At 47.5% G+C, this 20,608-nt stretch overlaps 7 protein-coding genes across 7 annotated transcripts; 4 read left to right on the top strand and 3 right to left on the bottom strand.

Annotated features, from left to right (window-relative positions):
• Positions 1 to 157: 157 nt before the first annotated feature.
• F5J12DRAFT_786041 (uncharacterized protein) lies at positions 158 to 1,572 on the top strand (the record flags this gene model as incomplete). The annotated part of the gene is made up of 10 exons (XM_051743360.1): positions 158 to 243; positions 290 to 313; positions 463 to 548; positions 645 to 773; positions 798 to 863; positions 910 to 934; positions 961 to 1,179; positions 1,232 to 1,249; positions 1,277 to 1,333; positions 1,409 to 1,572. Coding segments are annotated over 10 exons (874 nt in total), but the record flags the coding sequence as incomplete, so codon positions are not given.
• A 345-nt stretch (positions 1,573 to 1,917) lies between these two features.
• On the bottom strand, positions 1,918 to 2,775 carry F5J12DRAFT_786042 (uncharacterized protein; the record flags this gene model as incomplete). The annotated part of the gene is made up of 6 exons (XM_051743361.1): positions 1,918 to 2,019; positions 2,064 to 2,107; positions 2,144 to 2,191; positions 2,214 to 2,346; positions 2,398 to 2,550; positions 2,701 to 2,775. 6 exons carry the CDS (start codon positions 2,773 to 2,775, stop codon positions 1,918 to 1,920), a joined length of 555 nt encoding a protein of 184 aa, XP_051595756.1.
• Positions 2,776 to 6,838: 4,063 nt separating this feature from the next.
• On the bottom strand, positions 6,839 to 8,358 carry F5J12DRAFT_897100 (uncharacterized protein; the record flags this gene model as incomplete). The annotated part of the gene is made up of 8 exons (XM_051747997.1): positions 6,839 to 6,959; positions 7,005 to 7,143; positions 7,194 to 7,397; positions 7,454 to 7,536; positions 7,599 to 7,771; positions 7,821 to 7,853; positions 7,905 to 8,086; positions 8,145 to 8,358. The coding sequence occupies 8 exons, from the start codon at positions 8,356 to 8,358 to the stop codon at positions 6,839 to 6,841; spliced, it is 1,149 nt and encodes a 382-aa protein (XP_051595757.1).
• Positions 8,359 to 9,439: 1,081 nt separating this feature from the next.
• F5J12DRAFT_963578 (uncharacterized protein) lies at positions 9,440 to 9,703 on the bottom strand (the record flags this gene model as incomplete). The annotated part of the gene is made up of 1 exon (XM_051749971.1): positions 9,440 to 9,703. A coding segment is annotated over one exon (264 nt), but the record flags the coding sequence as incomplete, so codon positions are not given.
• A 2,563-nt stretch (positions 9,704 to 12,266) lies between these two features.
• Positions 12,267 to 12,425, top strand: F5J12DRAFT_726778 (uncharacterized protein; the record flags this gene model as incomplete). Its single annotated transcript, XM_051741748.1, has 1 exon — positions 12,267 to 12,425. The coding sequence occupies one exon, from the start codon at positions 12,267 to 12,269 to the stop codon at positions 12,423 to 12,425; it is 159 nt and encodes a 52-aa protein (XP_051595759.1).
• A 21-nt stretch (positions 12,426 to 12,446) lies between these two features.
• F5J12DRAFT_963579 (107-domain-containing protein) lies at positions 12,447 to 14,402 on the top strand (the record flags this gene model as incomplete). Its single annotated transcript, XM_051749972.1, has 9 exons — positions 12,447 to 12,732; positions 12,804 to 12,927; positions 12,983 to 13,042; positions 13,092 to 13,161; positions 13,226 to 13,462; positions 13,517 to 13,664; positions 13,719 to 13,828; positions 13,879 to 14,204; positions 14,252 to 14,402. 9 exons carry the CDS (start codon positions 12,447 to 12,449, stop codon positions 14,400 to 14,402), a joined length of 1,512 nt encoding a protein of 503 aa, XP_051595760.1.
• A 1,500-nt stretch (positions 14,403 to 15,902) lies between these two features.
• Positions 15,903 to 20,463, top strand: F5J12DRAFT_786046 (uncharacterized protein; the record flags this gene model as incomplete). Its single annotated transcript, XM_051743362.1, has 12 exons — positions 15,903 to 16,332; positions 16,386 to 17,219; positions 17,286 to 17,410; positions 17,600 to 17,879; positions 17,931 to 17,953; positions 18,020 to 18,484; positions 18,577 to 18,654; positions 18,754 to 18,970; positions 19,018 to 19,049; positions 19,105 to 19,239; positions 19,360 to 19,896; positions 20,110 to 20,463. The coding sequence occupies 12 exons, from the start codon at positions 15,903 to 15,905 to the stop codon at positions 20,461 to 20,463; spliced, it is 3,510 nt and encodes a 1,169-aa protein (XP_051595761.1).
• Positions 20,464 to 20,608: the final 145 nt, after the last annotated feature.

Here is a 20,608-nt window from a genome sequence, read left to right on the forward strand (position 1 = left end):
TAGTGCACTCGAAACAAGTCATAGGGTGTCACAGTCAATGTGGACAGGGGCTTTGGTTCTGGATCAATGTTCATTGGTGTTTGTTCGTGTTTGTTGGTGTTCATTGGTGTTCGATGGGGTTCGTCCTGCTGTAAGGACCTGTGGATGTCCAAATTAGGTCAATTGAGGTGGTCCAAGGGGGGACAAACACCACTACAAGTGATCCAGCATGCTCCAAGGAGGAGTGGTCAGACAGGAACATTGGTATGTTTTAAGATGTATTTTAGTTGTATTACCAGACATGCAATAGACATAGGAGAGTCAGAGAAAGATAGTTAGTGCACTCTAAACAAGTCACAGGGTGTCCCAGTCAATGTGGACAGGGGCTTCGGTTCTGGATCAATGTTCATTGGTGTGGGTTGCTGTTCTTTGGTGTTCCATGGGGTTTGTCCTGCTGTATGGACCTGTGGATGTCCCAATTAGGTCGATTGAGGTGGTCCAAGGGGGGACAAACACCGCTTCAAGTGATCCAGCATGCTCTGAGGAGGAGTGGTCAGATGGGAACATTGGTATGTTTTAAGATGTATTTTAGTTGTATTACCAGACATGCAATAGACATAGCAGAGTTGGGGAAAGATAGTTAGTGCACTCTACACAAGTTGCAGGGTGTCCAAGTCAATGTGGACAGGGGCTTCAGTTCTGGATCAATGTTCATTGGTGTTTGTTTGTGTTTGTTGCTGTTTGTTGGTGTTCGATGGGGTTCGTGCTGCTGTATGGACCTGTGGATCTCCAAAGTAGGTCGATTGCAGTGGTCCTAGGGGGGACAAACACCACTTCAAGGGGTCCAGTGTGCCATGATGGGGAGTGGTCAGACAGGATCATTGGTATGTTATATCATGTATGTAGGTTGTATTACCAGACATGCAATAGACCCTAGGAGAGTCAGGGAATAATGGTTAGTGCACTCTAAACAAGTCGCAGGGTGTCCAAGTCAATGTGGACAGGGGCTTTGGTGCTTGATCAATGTTCATTGGTGTTTGTTGCTGTTTGTTGGTGTTCATTGGTGTTCAATGGGGTTCATCCTGCTGTATGGACCTGTGGATGTCCAAATTAGGTTGATTGAGGTGGTCCGAGGGGGGATGAACACTGCTTCAAGCAATCCAGCATGCTCTGAGGAGGAGTGGTCAGATGGGAACATTGGTATGTCTTAAGATGTATTTTAGTTGTATTACCAGACATGCAATAGACATAGGTGAGTCAGGCAAAGATGGTTAGTACACTCAAAACAGGTCTCCAGGTGTCCCTGTCAATGTGGACAGGGGCTTTGGTTCTGGATCAATGTTCATTGGTGTTTGTCAGTGTTTGTCAGTGTTTGTCCTGCTGTATGGACCTGTGGATGTCCAAATTAGGTCGACTTTGGTGGTCCTAGGGGGGACAAACACCACTTGCATGGGTCTTGTAGTACCATGTCCTGGTCTGTCCACCATGACAAACACTGATGAACATGGGCAAACATTTGTGAACATCGGTCCAGCATGGATGGCCCTGAGTAAACATACTGGAGCACTTGTTTACTTGTTTGGAATGCATTAATCAGCTTTTCCAGACTCCCCTAGGTCAATTGCATGTCTGGTAATACAAATAAAATACATCAGATAACATATCAATGTTCCTGTCTGACCACTCTCCCTCATGGCATGCTGGACCATTTGAAGTGGTGTTCATCCCTCCTAGATCAATTGCAATTGACCTTGCTAGGACATTTACAGGTCCATACAGCTGGACGAACACCAATGAACACCAACGAACATCACTCCAGAAGTGATGCCCCTGTCCACATTGACTGGGACACCCTGTGACTTGTGTGGAATGCATTAATCACTTTTCCCAGACTCTCCTAGGTCTATTGCATGTCTGGTAATACAACCAAAATACATCTTATAACATTCTGATGTTCCCATCTGACCACTCCCCCTTGGAGCATGCTGGGCTGCTTGATGTGGTGTTCATCCCCCCTAGCTCAATTGCAATTGACCTGTTCTGAACATGTCTAGGTCTGTACAGCAGGGCGAACACCAACACACACTGAAGAACACTGTTCCAGAACCAAAGCCCCTGTCCACATTGACTGGGACACCCTGTGACTTGTTTAGAGTGTGCTAACCATCTTTGCCTGACTCTCCTATGTCAATTGCATGTCTTGTAATACAACCTACATACATGATATAACATACCAATGATCCTGTCTGACCACTCCCCATCATGGCATGCTGGACCCTTGAAGTGGGCCTGTATGGACAAACACCATTCCAAGTGGGCCAGCATGCTCCAAGGCAGGGTGGTCCAGTGGGCATACTGGTATACTATCTGATGTAGATTCTCTATTTCATTGTAATACATGCAGTAATATAGACATACAGGAATCTGGGAATGATGATCAATGTGCTTGAACCAGGTCCCAGGGTCTCCCAGCATTTGGACATGGTCTGGATAGGGGCTTTGGTAAGGGGTTGATGTTCGCTGGTGTTCATCTGTGTTGTCTGTCATTCCCCATATTGTATGGACCTGTACCTATCAACCTGAGAGCAGGGGAAGAGGTTTCCATGGTATGAACACCATTTCAAGTGGTGCAGCATGGTCTCAGCAGGGGTGGTCAGGTGGGCACACTGATAGAATATCTGATGTAATTTATTTGGATTACATGAAAGTCAATCAACCTACCAGAGGCTGCAAATGCCATTCCATCTGCTCCAAAATGAGTGACAGGCTGTCACAGTCAATTTGGACAGGGGCCATGGTGCTGGTGCGATGTTTGCTGGTGTTTGCAGACAATTTCCCATTGGCAGCAGACTGACATGGGCCAAATTGTCAAGGACCATCCAACTGCAGCCTTGGTTGATCATGCAGGACTGGAAGTGGTTGGCCCAACTGTCCAGTCTGGGGCCAGTGGTTGGGAAACTTTTCTTTCTGTTTACCTGTCAGCTTTGGATCCAGTTGGATGCAACTTGGCTGAGAGGTTCAGAGGGAAAACCAGAGCCAACATCTTTGGAAGATGCCATTCAGAGTTGGACTCTGAACCAGACCTTTGTTGATGTAGATTGTGGTTCCCATTCCTGTGGAACTGAATCCCAGTGTTGCCTAGTGGAGTCTGATCAGATACCTGGCCCAAATGTGAACCCCCCTCTTCAGCTTTGCTCCATCAAAACAATTCCAGATCAATCCAGCTGTCCATACCATGTCTGTGCCACTTGAATGACATGGCAGGACCATTTGGATCACACCAGAAAGGACCCTATGTGTCATTCCCCTCCTCTTATCCTGGGGATGCTAATCCTGTAAAGTTTAGCAAGCATGAAAGCTTGTCAGGAATGGTTGTCCTGGAGGGCCTGAAAGTCACAATGGACAATGACAATGGTTGCAGCATTTCTAGGTGTCAGAATATCTATGTAAGATATGTTACCCCGCTCTCCCCATGTTCACTCCATCAAAACAATTTCAGAGATTGATCTAGCTATCTGAATCATGTCTACCCCATGGGTATGACATTACAAGACCATCAGAATTGTGTTACAAAGGTCCCCATATTTGTTTCATCAACATACCTGATCCCCTCCTCATACCCCAGGGATGGTGATCTAGTAACATCAGGAGGGGGTGCCAGCTTGCCAGGGATGGATGTCCTGGGTTTTATCAATGCCACTGAAGACAATGGAAATGATTTCCAGCCTCCCAGAAGTATTTCCAAAGAGATACCACTTTGTGGTCTGACCATCCTTCTACCCCCTATAGATTTTTTTTCTGACCACCAATTTCATTCAAATTTCACCTTGGACATCCCAATGGACATATCTATTGACTCCCAGCATTATTTCCCCCAAATTATGGTCAGGAGTTTGTAATTATAATTCCCCCAGGGGCTGTATCGTAGGTGCATGCTCACTACTACATCCTTTCATAGTCTGCTTTTTCACTAATCAACTCACTACTCATCTTCAATCCAAATAAGCAACTGGTTCCCTATTTGTTTTTGCTATTTGGTAGTCCATCATTGGTAGTCAGTGCTCATTGCTAACTCCACTTTTTTTTGCTAATTACTTGCTAGTCATCTTGGGTCCAGATAGGCAACTGGTCACTTATTTTTTGGATTCTTAGTGGCTGTGCTGCTTCCCTTCACCAACTTTCTGGTCCCTGTGTATTTATTTCCTCATATCATGGTTCCATGCAGTGGCTGTGTAGTGGCTGTGTAGGTTTCATTCAGTGGCTGTGCAGGTTTCATGCAGAGGCAATGGTGGAGTCTGGAAAGTAGAATATTAGCCCCTGATGTGCATGTGAAACCCCTATTGATGCATGCATGTGACAGCCCCTATTGATGCATGCATGTGACAGCCCCTATTGACACATGCATCCCCTATTGATGCATGCATGTGACAGCCCCTATTGATGCATGCATGCGACAGCCCCTATTGATGCATGCATGCGACAGCCCCTATTGACGCATGCATGTGACAGCCCCTATTGATGCATGCATGCAACAGCCCCTATTGACGCATGCATGCAACAGCCCCTATTGACGCATGCATGCAACAGCCCCTATTGACGCATGCATGCGACAGCCCCTATTGACACATGCATGCGACAGCCCCTATTGATGCATGCATGCAACAGCCCCTAATGCGCCAGACTCTGTGCAGGGTCCAGGAAGTAGATTATTATGGACAAATTTGTGAGAAATGTGACATTGTGGCAGCAGTTTGGATGTATATGAGACTTGGGAAATAGTTGTATAAATTGCCATACTCCAGCAATCTATATGGGGTTATACAAAGGAATCTGAATTCCCAACCACTGATGGCAAGAAATCAGGACTCAAATTTGAATGTGGCATAGAACTATATGAGAAGGCATGAATGTACACAATAACAAACAGATACCAAATTTCACATGATTTTCTACAGTAATAGGGGATTTCACAAAAAGACACTGGTAGGTATTGGGATGCTGCAAATTAAATTGTCATACTGGTTAGTAGAAGGAAACCAAGGGACTCACCAAGAATAGTGAAGTACATAAGAGCTGATATTGTCTTATTTCATTCCAGGAATTTCTTTGCTGTGGACAATTCAAATACCACTTCCAGCATTGTGGTAAAGAATATGTCTTACACATCTGGTTTGCCTGTGCTATACCCACAAGCATGGGGCACAAATCATCCACCCTGTCACCATGCTGCTGCAAAGCTTCAGCAATACATGCATTGACAATCTCTTGGACACCTGATTTCTGATATTTTTGGACAATCAGTGTCAGATCCTGCTGCAAATCCTTCCTTGTAGTACCCCTATCCTTGACCTGCAACTGGAAAAATAAGTATTCAAAGACAATTACACAACCTGTAACCATGAGCTTTATATTAAAGCAGCCTCAAAAGAGATAATTCACCAATGCCATGTTCTACAAGTGCCTTCAGGGGATGCAGCTGTGATGTGCACAATTCAGGGATGGAGATGGAAGTGCTTCTGTGTCTGATGAGTTGCTATGACCAACCAATTCAATACATCATAGGCAGCTGGCAAAAAAAAGAATTGAAACATACCACCTGACAAGATATCAACAGTAAAATGGAACTAATGTTATAAGTAAAAAAAAGAGTGACCAACCAACTGTAAAAGATATGGGCAATGGATGAGTGCAGGATGCAGAATGGAAAACATACATTCTGGGGATAAGTTAGTCTTTGTGAGGAATTCAGAGGAACTGTGACAACTAACATTCTGAGAGAAATACAGGAGGAGAAATGAGAAGAAGGCAGACTACAAGGAAAGAGGTGCACCCACATCCTACAAAATGCCTCAGCAATATTGCAGAGATACATGCAGTGAGCAAGCTCACCATCTATTTGATGAGAAGGCCTTGTAAAAGGCATGCTAAATAGGCAATGTCAACAGCACTCACTCCCTAAGACCCAGAGATGAAGAGTGAATCAGTAAGGACTGTGAGTATGCATTCTCCTCCAACAGATGCTTCCACAAGATCACTCACATTCTATGAATGCAAATACAATGGGGTAGGAGAGAAAATCAAATTCAGTAACCATCCATGGCTATTTTTCATGCAGCCACTCACAAACTATGCATGCAAATCAAGAAAGGCAGCAGTGAATATAGTCACCATGCATCCACCAACATCTGCCATGACTCCACTCACAAGCTATGAACCCCATTCCAAAAGGGTGGGAGTGAACACATCAGCATGCATCCACCACCATCTGCCATGACTCCACTCACTCCCTATGAACCCCAGTCCAACAGGTTGGGAGTGAACATGTCAGCATGCATCCACCACCATCTGCCATGACTCCACTCACTCCCTATGAACCCCAGTCCAACAGGGTGGGAGTGAACATGTCAGCATGCATCCACCACCATCTGCCATGACTCCACTCACTTGCTATGAACCCCAGTCCAACAGGGTGGGAGTGAACATGTCAGCATGCATCCACCACCATCTGCCATGACTCCACTCACATACTATGAACCCCAGTCCAACAGGGTGGGAGTGAACATGTCAGCATGCATCCACCACCATCTGCCATGACTCCACTCACTCCCTATGAACCCCAGTCCAACAGGGTGGGAGTGAACATGTCAGCATGCATCCACCACCATCTGCCATGACTCCACTCACCTCCTATGAACCCCAGTCCATCAGGGTGGGAGTGAACATGTCAGCATGCACCCACTACCATCTTCAATGAGTCAACTTACATTCTGTCAATCACAGTCCAACACAGCAGCCACAATCACCTTCAGTGCCAGTTATACTTGCAGTTGCAGCATTTCACACACCCACTACAACCTAATTAGCCACCCAATCCTCCAACACTCTGGTTGCTTACAAATGGGAACCATGTTGAAAGGTCATTTGCTAACTTGTCCAGTTCAACCTGTTCAACCACCTGGTTCATGACCCTCTTCAATGTCCTTTCTGTAGTCAGTACCCTGTAGAACTTGGTTTTTACTACTCACTTCATTATGGCAAATTCAATGCAGAGTCCCAAGTTTGACTGCTGTGATGACATAAGTAGTCCTTGCAGCCCTTCCTCTGTCAAAGCATTTGCTGTGCACTTCAATAGCTCTTCACAATCTGCACTCTCCTGTTCCATGCCTGGAGAGACACATGCTAATCCACAGTTTTTTCATTCATGACTTACTTACCAGTGACCATCAGGTAGCTTTGAGGTGGAAACTTCATTTCATTCAGCCACCCTTTGATCTTTTCCAGACAGCCCTTTTGCAGCTGTTTTTCTACCTCTGGTGCCTCTTTCATTGCATCATCTTCAGTAAAACCCCTTTCCATAAGCTCATCAATTGCATCAAGGTTTAAGGTATCTGCCTTTGTTAGTAACACAATCACAGGAACTGTGTAAATCCTAAATCCTTGCACCAAATCCAACATGTTATTTGTGAACACATACCGTGCCCTGAATCACACTCATTAAAGAACTTCTTTTCAGCTGCTGTTACCATCCTACAGCTTTCATTCAAAGGAATGCAATACCTAAATCAATTCAAGGACCAGGTCAGTGCACTTCCGGGCATGCTAGTCAGAGATGTCCCTACCAAATTGCATGTATTCTCCTCTCCAGTTTGGTGGCCTTGGCATGATATGTGACGAATTTCTTCATTCTATCAAACTCCGCCTCGCTCCCCGCCTCGAATCCACATGAGTCATGGAACACAAAGTGCATGTTACTTTTAAACACTAGCTCATCCTCAATGTTATGGTAACCACGCTGCACAAGTTTGATGTGAGCCCTGCATAATTTCATGTGGTGGCCTTACCTTCAGTGAACCCTGCACCACCCCAGTATCAACCTGGCAGAATGATATGTTAACAAACATGAAGTACATAGCACATACACATACCTTCTTTCCCTCTCCGTCGAAGATCTCAGGTTGGTCCATAGTGTTACAGACCCGCTGTAAAATAGTTGTTTTACCCGCATTTGCTCTGCCCATGACAAGAATGCGAAAACGAGGGATGCGATCAATCTGCTCTTTGGCCTCAGTAGGATCTAAGCGATAGTTTGAAGCCCGTGTAGGGGCGACTGCATGCGAAGCAACATGAAAGAGTGCCTACAATCAGAATTACAACTAGTCACACACCAGCATTGCCACTCGGGGTTTGAGAAGGGATGTGATCAATCTGCTTTTTGGCCTCTGCAGGATCTAAGCAATCGCCTGAAGCCTGTGTGGGGACGACTGCATGCAGGGAAACTGAAGGAGCAGCTTCAGTGGGGAGTAATATACTAGCATCGTGACTCGTAGGTTGAGAACGCCGCAGCGAATGCCACCAGGAACGAAGAGATCTCGGCGCCATGGCGATGTGAAGATGAGAAACAAATCTTAAGATGCCTCGAATAGTAAGCGTGCTGTAGTACGACCGTTGGGGACGGTGGTGGTGAAATACGAAGGGCAAGGGACTGCGGATTCGAGTAGCGTTGAATCAACGTGCCTCTCTGTTGTGCACAGCCTGAGACGTGTGTAAACTACGACCACCAAATTCTTGCTGGGCCGTCCCATTTCTTCCCGTCGTCTGACTGAGTCCTGGTGAGGCATCGGCAAGGGAAAGACTCGCCTATCGGTCCTTCCTTGTTATCTTCGATTGCTCATAACAATCCCAGTGAAAGCTCGTCCCATACTCTCTGCGGTACGAAGCCAGCTCGATAGGTACACTAGTTATGTTCCTGGTGGAACGTACTACCGATCTTCTCAGTGGCCTTGTGTCTCCGTGCTCGCCTCGTCCTTCACACCAGACACTGTAGCACAATGGGGCTTCCCCACAGCTCCTCCCTCGAGGATCTGGTTTCCGAAAACACTCTTCCACAATACTCGGTCATGCAGTTGGTAAACCCTCAAGCAATATGTCGCTTTGTTAACCCACCTAGTATTAGCACGAGGGGTACAAACGACAAGTGGCCTGTCCAAGGCGCCCGCACAATCATGGGGCCAGGGTCTGAACCACGAACCGACGTGCTATGACTGCATCCGCTGGTGATGTCGACAACGACCATCATTGAGCATGCCAACTCTATTGTCACCCCTCCGCAGTACAGGACCCAAACTCCGTCTCTAAAATGCATCACCAGTGAGTGCTGTGTTCTGACCACCCCCTTAATCCCCCGTAACTCCACCCAGAAGAGATCTTATTCTTTACGTTGTGGGTGACTGCAACCGATAGCCATGGGAGCTGATATAAAATTTGGAGGACAATCTAATGGTACACCTATCAATCTCCATGCCATAGTCATTCAGACGCCACTACGTAGTTTTCCAGCTAGACATCAATAGAATAACCTTTTAGAACATGTGCCTTGGTGCTCCTTCCATTGGCAAATGGTTCTGTTGTTCTCTGAGAGGCGAAGACAATTCTATGGCCATAGATACATATCACATTACGCCTTCCCCACATATCGCTGCTTCTCATGCTCCCTCCAGAATGACTTCATGAGAGTGTTGCCGCCGGAATCCAGTGCAGAGACCATCAGAGCATCTCGATTGTACTCGCCACACATTTCACATAACGAGAATAGCTCAGGCTCGAGTTCTCGTCGTATATCTGGCGTCAGGATACACAACAGGTCGTTCGTAGAGTCGATGTATGCCAAGAGGACGTGCCCTACATGTTTTGTGAAAGGCTTTGCCAGAGTTTCAGCTTTTGTGTTTCGGCAGCAATCGCGCTGTGTCGTGTTGTGTACACACGAGGGACAGTTTTGACAGTGGTGCAATGAGAAGTCGACGGCTTTCAGCAACGCCGAGCGGCTAAGATGGTGAAATCCAATACCGAAGTGTTCCTGCGACAAGTTTACTCTGCTTAGCTCCTGGCTGGGAACGCATGTGCCTGGTGGTCAGCAGCAGTCGACGCAAGACGAAGACTAAATCCGGGAGCATATGTATAACTATGTCACGTTTCAGATGAACCAGAGAGCCTGCTATGGAAGTGACGCACTGAAAAATCGCAAACGAGGTGGCGGTGTCGTGGTGGATGGAAGTTCCCGATAGGATTTTACAGAGCAAAGACCAGATGCTCCCAAGGTCGACTGAATGCACAGCAGGCTGCCAATGGATATAAGAATGTCATCGACTAAAGTGTTTAAAGTGATGACACTCTGTCAGAACAATGCTTTGCGATCAGTTCCAGATAATGTTCTTTCAATTCTAATGAACCTCCGCATAGGTGAAGTCGATCGGTGAAGGCATCGAGGCAGCGTGTTACGAATGCTTAGACCACCTTGAGAATTCCTGTGGTGACGCGTTACCGAACCCTGCTACTTATAATCAGAATAGCAAATTGATACAGACCTTGAGGTGCAAGATCATTGAGAGGTGTATCAAGCTTTTGCATTGACCCACAGGAAGCCCAGGTCCTCAATTCCTTCTCCAATCACATTGAAGAGGCATACAAAACTATCTACAGACAATTCCCCTGTGGCTCCCGCCACTTGCACATCGAGGGCGTCACGTACTACCGCAATGGTGTGAGATATTTTAAGCTGAAACAGACATCGAACAACAGATTGCCTTCCATCTCAGTGCCATTCATTGAATACGGTGCTGGGATTGTTTCGAGGTATGCCGAGTCCGAAATATTGGGAAAACACCGAAGCTCCTCGAAAAGCAGAGTAAGGACGTGAGGACACATCCTTACACAATCTGTACCTGCCGGCAGCGAGCGAACGCGCAGTGGGCTTCGCATAACCCTAGTCGCTAGTTTTATGCCCATTGGCGCAAGGCTACCAGTTACTGCAAAGGTTGTGCAGGTATACATGTAGCTAAGCAATGAGTTCAGATACTGTCAATCCCCAGCCACTGCGAAAACGATAACATGTAAGAGAGAGCTTCAACGCGCTTACTCGATGCAAGTGCGCCATTGGTTCCAGATTGTTCCCCATCTGAAACGAGGATAGGTGTAAAGGGTTCGTACACTGTTTTCAGTGCAGATACAACCACTGTCGCAAGGTTACATCCATACGTCAGAAGCCACGCCAGACAAGCTTTTTGGAAAGAATTTCACCCTCCTGGAGTATAGTATTCTCTTAGACATTCTATGAGTCGGAACACAACAGATTGGGTAAGCACATGTTACCATAACCCCTGCGACGACAAATCGGAAAATGGCTGAACAGTAATAAGACTGCTCAGTATGCTGGTCACTGCTATTGCTGCCTCAGGATTCTGAACGCGCAGGGCAGTACTAGGATGACTAGTAATCGTACCAGGTCAGAAGTGCGTGTAAAATAACTTACAATAGGTGAACCAAAACAAGATTTAACATCTCTTTTGTAAGTGCATCTGACAACATGGCCAATTTTGATGGTGACTGGAATAAATGTTCGACATATGCACGAGATGTCTAATAAAGTTCAATCACTGGGAAATGGAAAGCAAATTCGACAAAATATCTGTGAACTCACACTGTAATCCAGCATGTTCGTCAACTGGCCCATACGATACAGGAAGGCACGGAATACTGTGAGATGGAGGAAACAGAGTTCTCTAAGCATTCGCACTCCGGAACTGTCTTCGTCCATGTCCATCTCATACCTAGCATCGGATTTTTGGGGTGAATCAACCATATGCTTTCCCTTCCCCAAGTGCTTCCTGTCACTCCGACCTGCTGTTCCACCGCCACTTGCGACCTGAAGTACCGAGCATATAGTGACGTCACCACCACCGCTCTCTTTACAAGTTCCGTGCGGGAAGCCCGGGTGACGTACTTGGGAGGTACATACATTAGAAGAGTGTAAACTTCACTTGTACATACAAGCTCAAGTTTGTCAGGTCCGTTAGTCCCAGTAGACCTAGGAAGGAAGCAGGATGAGGACAGAAGGGCAGCCTACTTTAATGCAAATGACAGGAAGGCACCTGCAGAACCGAAGGATGAATGCAAGAAATTCTTTGATGGAATGGACAACCAGCTCGAGACGCACCTGGCCTAACGGGCAACTTCAAAAACTGTGCACTCCTCAGAAAAAGAAGAATGTCGTGGTGTGAACCCAGTTGTTCGTCAAGTTCGCTGGTAGTTCCAAATAAAAGTTCTAGTTGAACGGTCAAGAAGGCAGATGAACCTCTGGGGCAGGACACCTAGAGAGTATGTACTGAACGGATGATGTCGTTCCTGAGGGGTGCGATGTAGTCGAAATCCATCCGGTATCCACGGACGACCTGACTGTGGCCAGTGCAGTGATATAAGACGTGCACAGGACATCATCCCCTCGCACCCGTCAAATGGACGACGCAGCCCAGTTCAATGCTTGCGTACGTACATACGCATCTTCCTCGGGTCATGCTGACTGTGGGCAGGTTTACAATCTTATCCAGCTGATCCCCCCGCAAAAGGTTACATCGTGCGGGCATATCGCTAAACTGGCCGGTGTGCCTCGTTAAGTCAGACATGTCAACCAACATATGTCCCCCCCTGCATCCGTCTCCTCGACTGGTCTGATTATCCTCAGTGGTCAAACTACTCGGTCAACATCCTCAAGTACACCCTGGCACCAGGTCATATCCACCTCTGGCATCGTAGCCGACCACAGCGGACTGGGTGCACTCCAGAAACGTGCTCTTGAAGGCGAGAGGGTGTCTATCTGCTCTGACATACTTGGAGAGTCCTCATCGAGTTCACTAGATAGGGGTGGCTCCCTGATCATGCTGTCATTCCGTCTGAGGTCGAGTCCGTTGATGAGTGGGGAGCGTGAGGCTTATCACAACAGTGTACTTGTGTAGTCATTTTCACAACTTGACTACCACATATAATAATGTCAGACTCGCTGTACGCAGCGTGTGCAGAGGTCCTCGGAACATGCCAGGGCCTTAAAGATGACCTCGCAGCTCTGCTGGACCCCTCAACTGGCTTTGCTCCAAGATTGCGGCATTTGTGTCGCGACAAGTGTGTTGTGTGTCTCATCCGTGTCCAACCTCGCTCACTCTGGTCATGCTATTAGAATCGACGAGCTCGAGCGCACAGCGTCGACTGATGTCTCACAAACTGAGTTGGACGCTCTGTGCATGGAAGCCAATACATGGGGGCTCTTGCAGGCCTTGATGCCATAGGTGTGCGCCGTCGATCACGAGGACCCCGTCGCTGACCTGGGTACAGCGCATGCAAAATGGATCCCGCATCGTGCGTCCACCCCCAAACCCTCCTTGCAAAAAACCCATTCACGCTCACATCCACCCTCGCACAGGCAATCATACACGCTTCGCCCCTCCTCTCTGAGCTCGTCGTTGTCCGAGAGTGGCTACATGAAACAGCATCCACAGTTCGGCATCCCGAAGTCACGACTGGATACTGGAAGTTTACAAAGTATAACGTGATGCAGGGATTGAGGACAGGCGCGGGTGCGAGGGAGGGTCTGGTGAGAGAGATAGATCCAGATGTGGTCAGTCGAGGAGATGGGAAAACACTCGCTGCTGATGACACGGTATGCAATTCTGTGTCTGCTTGTACTGGATCACGAATCATGGACTTGCCATAGGCATTCGAAAAAACACTCACGCAAGCTATCTATTCATTCATTCGAGCTGGACGGCTAGTCAACACGGTTGAGCTGTGTCGCAGAGCACATCAGCCATGGAGAGCTGCTAGTATTCGAGGATCGTTGTTGTTCCAATGGCAAGCAATGGGTATGTCTGCACACTCTCGATTTGATTTTTGTGTGGAATTCATGCGGTGCGAAGGGAATGAACAGTGTGATGATGGGTTAGATGACGAGGACAATGCAGAGGGATGGCAGGGAAATCAACGCCGACGCCTCTGGAAATCGACCTGCATACGTGCTGCTTTGAATGTGAGTTCATTACCTTACGCTTTCATGTTCTGTTAACACGCTCCTTACAGCTTAACCTTTCTGATCCGGAGCGAGTCGTGTATGCAGCACTCACCCCCATGCCGCAGACATTCACTGTCCTCAGGTCGGCATGTCGCACTTGGGAGGATCATCTTTGGGTTCAAATCAGTGTTCTCTGTGAAGAGAAGCAAAGCTCAGAAATGTTAAAGCTCAGAGGGTGCTTTTGGGAGGGCGCTTTAGCAGCACTTGAGGAGATGCCAGTGCCTTTGAATGGTGCGGACGAGGAGGAGGAGGAGGAGGAGGAGGAGGAGGAAGAGTGGAAGAAGGAAGTTACTTCTGCGCTGGAAACGCTGGGTGGAGTGGTGGTCGAGGACGGGTAAGATTCGTATACCCTCTTCATTGCTCTCATTGACTTTTTAACAGACCTCCAGCGGACAACGCCTCTCATGTATCTCAACTTGCCATCATCCTTAACCGCATACAACCGTTGCTCAACACCATTGCAGCTGGTTTGAGAAATGGCACATACGACCCAGACTCATCCGAGTGCGTCCCGCTACTGCATTTTTGGTGATTGCTCTGACAGTACATCAGGTACCCAACTATGCATGTATACTCAATTTACTTATATGGGTTGGTTACACATCACATGAGGTGGTTGCACTTGCTGACTAATGGTTGCACTCTCTCCAATAGCATGAGATACATGTATCATACAAGCAACAGAGGTTGCACTCTCTCCTGTAGCACAAGATGTATGTATCATAGGAGCAACAGAGGTTGCACTTGCTGACTAAGGGTTGCACTCTCCCCATTTGGTGGTTGTGCTCACTGACTAAAGGTTGTGCTCTCTCCTGTAGTGCAAGATACATGTATCTTAAGAGCAATGGAGGTTGTGCTTGCTGACTAAGGGTTGCACTCTCCCCATTGGGTGGTTGCACTTGCTGACTAAAGGTTGCACTCCAGGTAGGATGGGGCATCCTTCTTGGATCAGAAGGATAGGACCACCTGACCTCCCCCTGTTTATATTTTGTTAGATCATGTTCATCATTGTTTGTCATGTCTTGACCACCTTTACCAATGTCAGTAAGACCATCCACAGTGGTAGAAATCTGACAAACACTGACTCTGACAGTATATGATAAGTTTGCACTTGACCACCTGACCTCCCCAGTCTATATTTTGCTAGGCAATGTTCACCATTGTCTGCCATGTCTTAACCACATTTACCAGTGTCAGAAAGACTATCCACAATGTAGCAACCTGAAAAATGCTTTCTCTGATGGTATATGATAAATTTGAGTATGACCACCTGACCCCCCCCTTTCTATATTTTGCTAGACCATGTTCTGTGTTGTTCAGCATGTCCTGCTTGCCTTTACCAATGTAGTTAAGGTCATCTAAATCACTTGGATCCAGTTTACTGCTTTTGTCCATGATGAGTCAAAGATACAAGGAACTCAATGACAGCTGGCTCACTTTTTGTCTCCTATGTCACTCTTGCTGTAGTACCACTGCATTTCAACCCATGCCTTCTGTACTGCATGTCAGAAGGGTGGACACCCATGTGGCACTGGAAATCTCTTACATTACTTTTCTTCAAGCATTGGACTCTGATGTCCTTGATCACAGCATACCACAGGCTGCCATCGTCACCATGTACAAATATGCTAATTAAAGCTTCTGTCAGTGAACAACATACCCATCCAGGCTTTTCTTACTTATCACCTCTTTGGAAGGTGTGGGTCATGTGTTCTAGAACTTCCTCCCTTCCATTCAGGATGTCTTCACCTGCACTGGTGAGGTTTGTCACTGGCTGGATGAGCTTAAATGACTGCTGGTGTCTAATTGAGACCTACCACTTAGCTTGGAGGATGATGGAAGGGAAATACAGGTCTTGTTAGATGGAGGGGCCATGTCAGGTTGGGAGGCAAAGTAAAAAGTTGGAGGGTAACCCATGATGTCACTTGCAATTCTCAGTTAGCCAGGGCAGACCCTGAAAATTTTTCATCAGGTTGGGCATGGCATTACATGTTTTGGATTGGCAAAGGCAAAGAACCAACATTCCACCACCATGGTACCCCAGACACATTCCCAGAGAGCCCTCAGAGCTGCTTCCAATGCATCCTCCACTGATGAAAGTGAAATCAGACATGCATTTGACAATGTCATGAAGGCCATTTCTCCTCCATCTCATCATTCAGACTCAGCATGCTCTTCTCCTCTGTCCCCATCCTACAGTGTAATAATTGGTGGTCTCCTTTCCAGAGCAATGACTCCTACAGAAGATCCAGATTCCTCTGTTGATGAGGATGAACTGAACCAGATATATGTGAAGTGCCAGGCCATGGTAAACCACTTGAGTGGGTCAGAAGAGGAGCATCAAAGCAATGCCTCTGATGATTCCTTTGTGAATGTGCATGGCCCATCAGTTGCACCATCACATCCACCCCATCAGGACTTGAGTCAGGAGTCAGGGGCACCTTCTGTACATGATATCATCAGTGAGTCTCTTCTGTGCTCTTTCTCTCTGTCTGCTTATGATTGCTTCTGAAAGTGTGTTCCATGGCCAGGCCTACCACATGGGGGATGGCCTACCAGACCCTAGGGACACTCTGGTATGAAACTTGGATTGATTCCAGCATCCTCAACTTTCATCTCCTGTCCCAATGGTATGCTGTCCAGGGCAGGATGCATGTTCACTATGCCAACTTGTTCTCTGTCAGTCCATCTGTCAGTGGGGGAACCCATGCCTTACCAGATGCACAGGAGATTCAATTTTTTCATCAATACCATCTCTGTGATTCCTATCCTGCTGATCTATCTGTTCCCATTGCCTTTGTGGTGATGCAAAACAGTCACTTCTTTGTTGCAGTCTTTGATTATTGGTTGAACCTTGCATTCATCCTTGGAAGGCACATCAAATGTGTCCCTGAAACCCCCCATCCCTACTATGACCCATTGCACAATGACTGGAACACATGGAATGGCCCTTTCTACTGGACACACATAGCATCTCTTCATGGATTTGATGCCATCGACCCAACCCAAGTTGATGTGCAGGTGTACAATTGGTCACAGAATGGTTTTGACTGTGGGCCCATTGCATCCTTTGTCATGGAGTCACTCATGAGAGGAGGGCTATCTGGTGATGGCAGGCCTACCATCCACATCCTTCCAATTCCTTGTGGTCATCATCTCTGCCTAAGAATGCTTGTCATGGTGAAGGAGGGCTGTCAAAGGTGCTGGGAGGCCTATCATTACTTGTCTACAACCACCCTTCCACCTGGCCACATATGGACACAGTGGGATGACACCAAAGCCATCAGTGAAGACATCCTCATGGATGTGGAAAACCAATCATCTGGAGAGCAACATGCTACCATCATCTGTGAGTTGAATGTCATTGGGGCCAACTGCCTTTGCTGCCAATGGGGGGATGACTTCAGTGATGTAGTGAACCCCAATGTGCACTCTGATGGTGACTTTCTGACTGACACTGAAGATGAAGGTGAAGACCATTGTTTGCCTCTGGATGCCAAGTCTCAGCATCTCAGGGATCTCCTTTGGTGCTACCCTTATGTGAGCAGGGCCAGAGCCAGGGATTGACTTCCTCCTTGGGCTGCCCATGGTCATCAAGTCAAAGGGGAATCCACTCCAGATGATCCCCTTGAGATCATCCAGCAATGCAAGCATCTCAAGGACTGGTCGGCTGGAACAATGTACCATTTTCCATGCCCAGCTCCACCAGTATACCTCCCTGCATACCAGGGTCAACAATGGAAGTGTTTTGATCACAGGTTTGATGAGTATGAAGGAGGGCCTGTCTTGGAAAGCTTGCACCAGGACCACAACTGCAATGAGATCATGGAGGAGCCCTACTATCAGCCTGGGATGTGGACATCCTTTCAAGATTATGGCTATTGTCTGCTGAGTTCCTTCAACCAGATGTTCTACTTGGGTCCCCCCATCAGATTGTCAGACCATATCCTCCAAGTGGGTGTTCCAGCTAACTACAAGTCTTCTCATCAAATTGGCAACCATGTTACTGGTGAGTGCTCATATTCTGCCCTGGTGCCCTCTTCTGATTGCTTTGTTACAGGAAATTACTCCCTCACCTGGCAGGTGCCCCATCCATCAAGAGTCAATGTAGATGATGTGGTCATACTGGGTGCCTCTCAGATGATTTAGATTGGCTCCAGCACCTCAGAATGTCTCATGAACACCTTTGTGAATGGGTGGCATGAGGATGGACATCACATCTGCCTGGACCTGGAGCTGGATCACAAGTTGGTGACTCCAGAGGAGTTGGAAGTCACAGTGGACATCAACAGTCTCATATGGGTGATGCATTCCCTACAGTTCAACACACCACTGCCCATCTACCTTGGTCCCATCATCAAGGAAAAGGCTCCTATGCACAACCACAATCATGTGTATGTTGACATCCTTGTGCCTCAGTCAGAGGCAGATTCCAGTGCCATTGGAAGCTGTACCAAATGGTTGACCATGGCATTTCCTCTGTGTGGAGTACCTCACACAGTGTTTGGTGCCTTGAGCAATGCTGCTGGCACCATGAATGTCTACATTTGCTTCCCCAGGATGATCCACAGGGATGAGATGACACACAAGCATGCCAATTGCATCCCAAAGGAGGTCCTCGACTTTTCTGGGAGCATGTCCTACTTCCAGTGATCTGTGCACATGCAGATGTTTTGAGTGCACCATATGTCTCTCTCACTCTGAAGGAAGTGCAGTTCAAGGCACAAAATGGTGGCAAAACCAAGAAGGCTGGTTGGCCAAAAGCAGTCCCCTTTTCTATGCAGGTGTTGAAGCAGATCCAGAAGACCATGGAGGCAATCATCCAAGAGGATCCTTCATGATTTGCAAACTATGGTTCCTTCTTCTTTGTCCTGGAATGCAAGGGAATCAAGTTGTGGACAAAAACCACCCTGTCAGGAGTGGTTCAAATGCTGGTCCAAGCTCTCCTCCATGGACTTCCAGCTCTGGATTGGTCCCACATGGTAGACAGGGCCAATGGGGAGCTTTTGGTCAACTTTGGAGTCAGCATTCACCCCGCATGTGATGAAAAGCTCATGGGATTGTGGAGACTGGATGCCCTGGAAGCTTCCTTTGGGGCAGGTGGATATTTGTGAGGAAATGCCCACCACACTTGCATGCTTGGACAGTATGGGGGGATCCAAGCAGAGATGTCACAGGAGTGAGCAAGGCAAACTCATATCCCATTCAGAAGTGCTTATAATCTGGCCTATGAGGTGATCCAACCCAATGACAACAGTCCCACCTTTGTCATGGACAAGGATGCTTATGCCCTGAACAATGACTTCATCAGGGAATGCATGCAGGCCATCAACATGTATTCTGGAGATGCAATGAAGAGGTCATATGGGGTGTGAGATGAGTACAGGATGAGTGGGGCTGCTGTGGAGCAGGCAATAATGGTGGTGCCACAAAGGGTGATGCATTTCCAAGCTTGATAATGCTCATATCTGATGCTTCCATCTTTGCAGATGGAAGAGCTTTTAGCCTCCAATCCTATTCTCTGGATCCCAACCAAAGTCTGGTTGGAATTTATGGCTGGACACATCAGGGCCCTCCAGTTGGCTCAGATCTCTCTCAAGGAACTGGAACCACCCAACCTTGGGATTCTGACTGGCATCATCTGCCACATGATTTGGTGCACATCCACCACTGCAATAATCCTTGATTTCCATGTGAGAGAGTCCATGGCCCTTCTGCAGGTCTCCAGGGTGTGTGAGCGGTTGGGAATGTTCTTCCTTTTGGACCTGGACTTGCATCATGTTCCCCATCTTCCAGAAGTTCAGGATCATGATGACCTGGAGGTGCTCAAGCTGATGGAGGGAAAGTTGAAGAGGGGTGATGGACAACCTGCCTGGCCAAGGATTCCCCCTCTGGATGAAGTGGAACAATTTCCCATTGGCAGCAGACCAACATGGGCTAAATTGACAGGGACCATCCAACTGCAGCCTTGGTTGATCATGCAGGACTGGAAGTGGTTGGCCCAACTGTCCAGTCTGGGGCCAGTGGTAGGGAAACATTTCACTCTGTTTACTTGTCAGCTTTGGATCCAGTTGGATGCAGCTTGGCTGACAGGTCCAGAGGGAAAACCAGAGCCAACATCTTTGGAAGATGCCATTCAGTGTTGGATTCTGAACCAGACCTTCAGGACAATTCATGCCTGTGAATTTAAGGCCTGCAATGCATAAATAGCAGGGAGTGGTGGGGCTGGTCACTGACAGTCAAGCTTTGCAGAGAGGGTCAACCTGTTTTTCCCAGGACCCACAGCAGGACAACCTTCACAGAGGTCACCATGGAATGTCTTCTGGACAAAGCCTGGCTATATTTGGGAGTATTACCAGGTGATGAAGAACAGGACACCCCTGGAGGAGTTTGAGGTCCTGGACCACCTTGGCAGGATATTTTCTGTCCTTCAGACATTACCTGATGTGACCAAAGGGAGTGAAAAGAGTCCTGGGAAGACATGGTGGGTGGAGGGTGAGAAGGTGGTTCTGGTGACAAATCCCAAGTTCTACAAGATCAAGGGGATCTCCACTGAGAAGGAACAGCAACAGGCCAGGAGACAAGCATCTTGAGTGGTAAAGCCCAGGAATGCACTACAGATGGAGCTCCTGGAGCATGCAGGATATGACAAACTGCTGGCTAGCAAGGCCCTCATCTTAGAAAGGCAGAGGCTGAAAGATGCACAGACTAAGAAGTCATCAAAGGCAAAGAATGCTT

This window comes from Pisolithus orientalis, assembly GCF_024613125.1.
Source record: "Pisolithus orientalis strain OTSU chromosome Unknown F5J12scaffold_48, whole genome shotgun sequence".
NCBI classification, from domain to species: Eukaryota; Fungi; Basidiomycota; class Agaricomycetes; order Boletales; family Pisolithaceae; genus Pisolithus; species Pisolithus orientalis.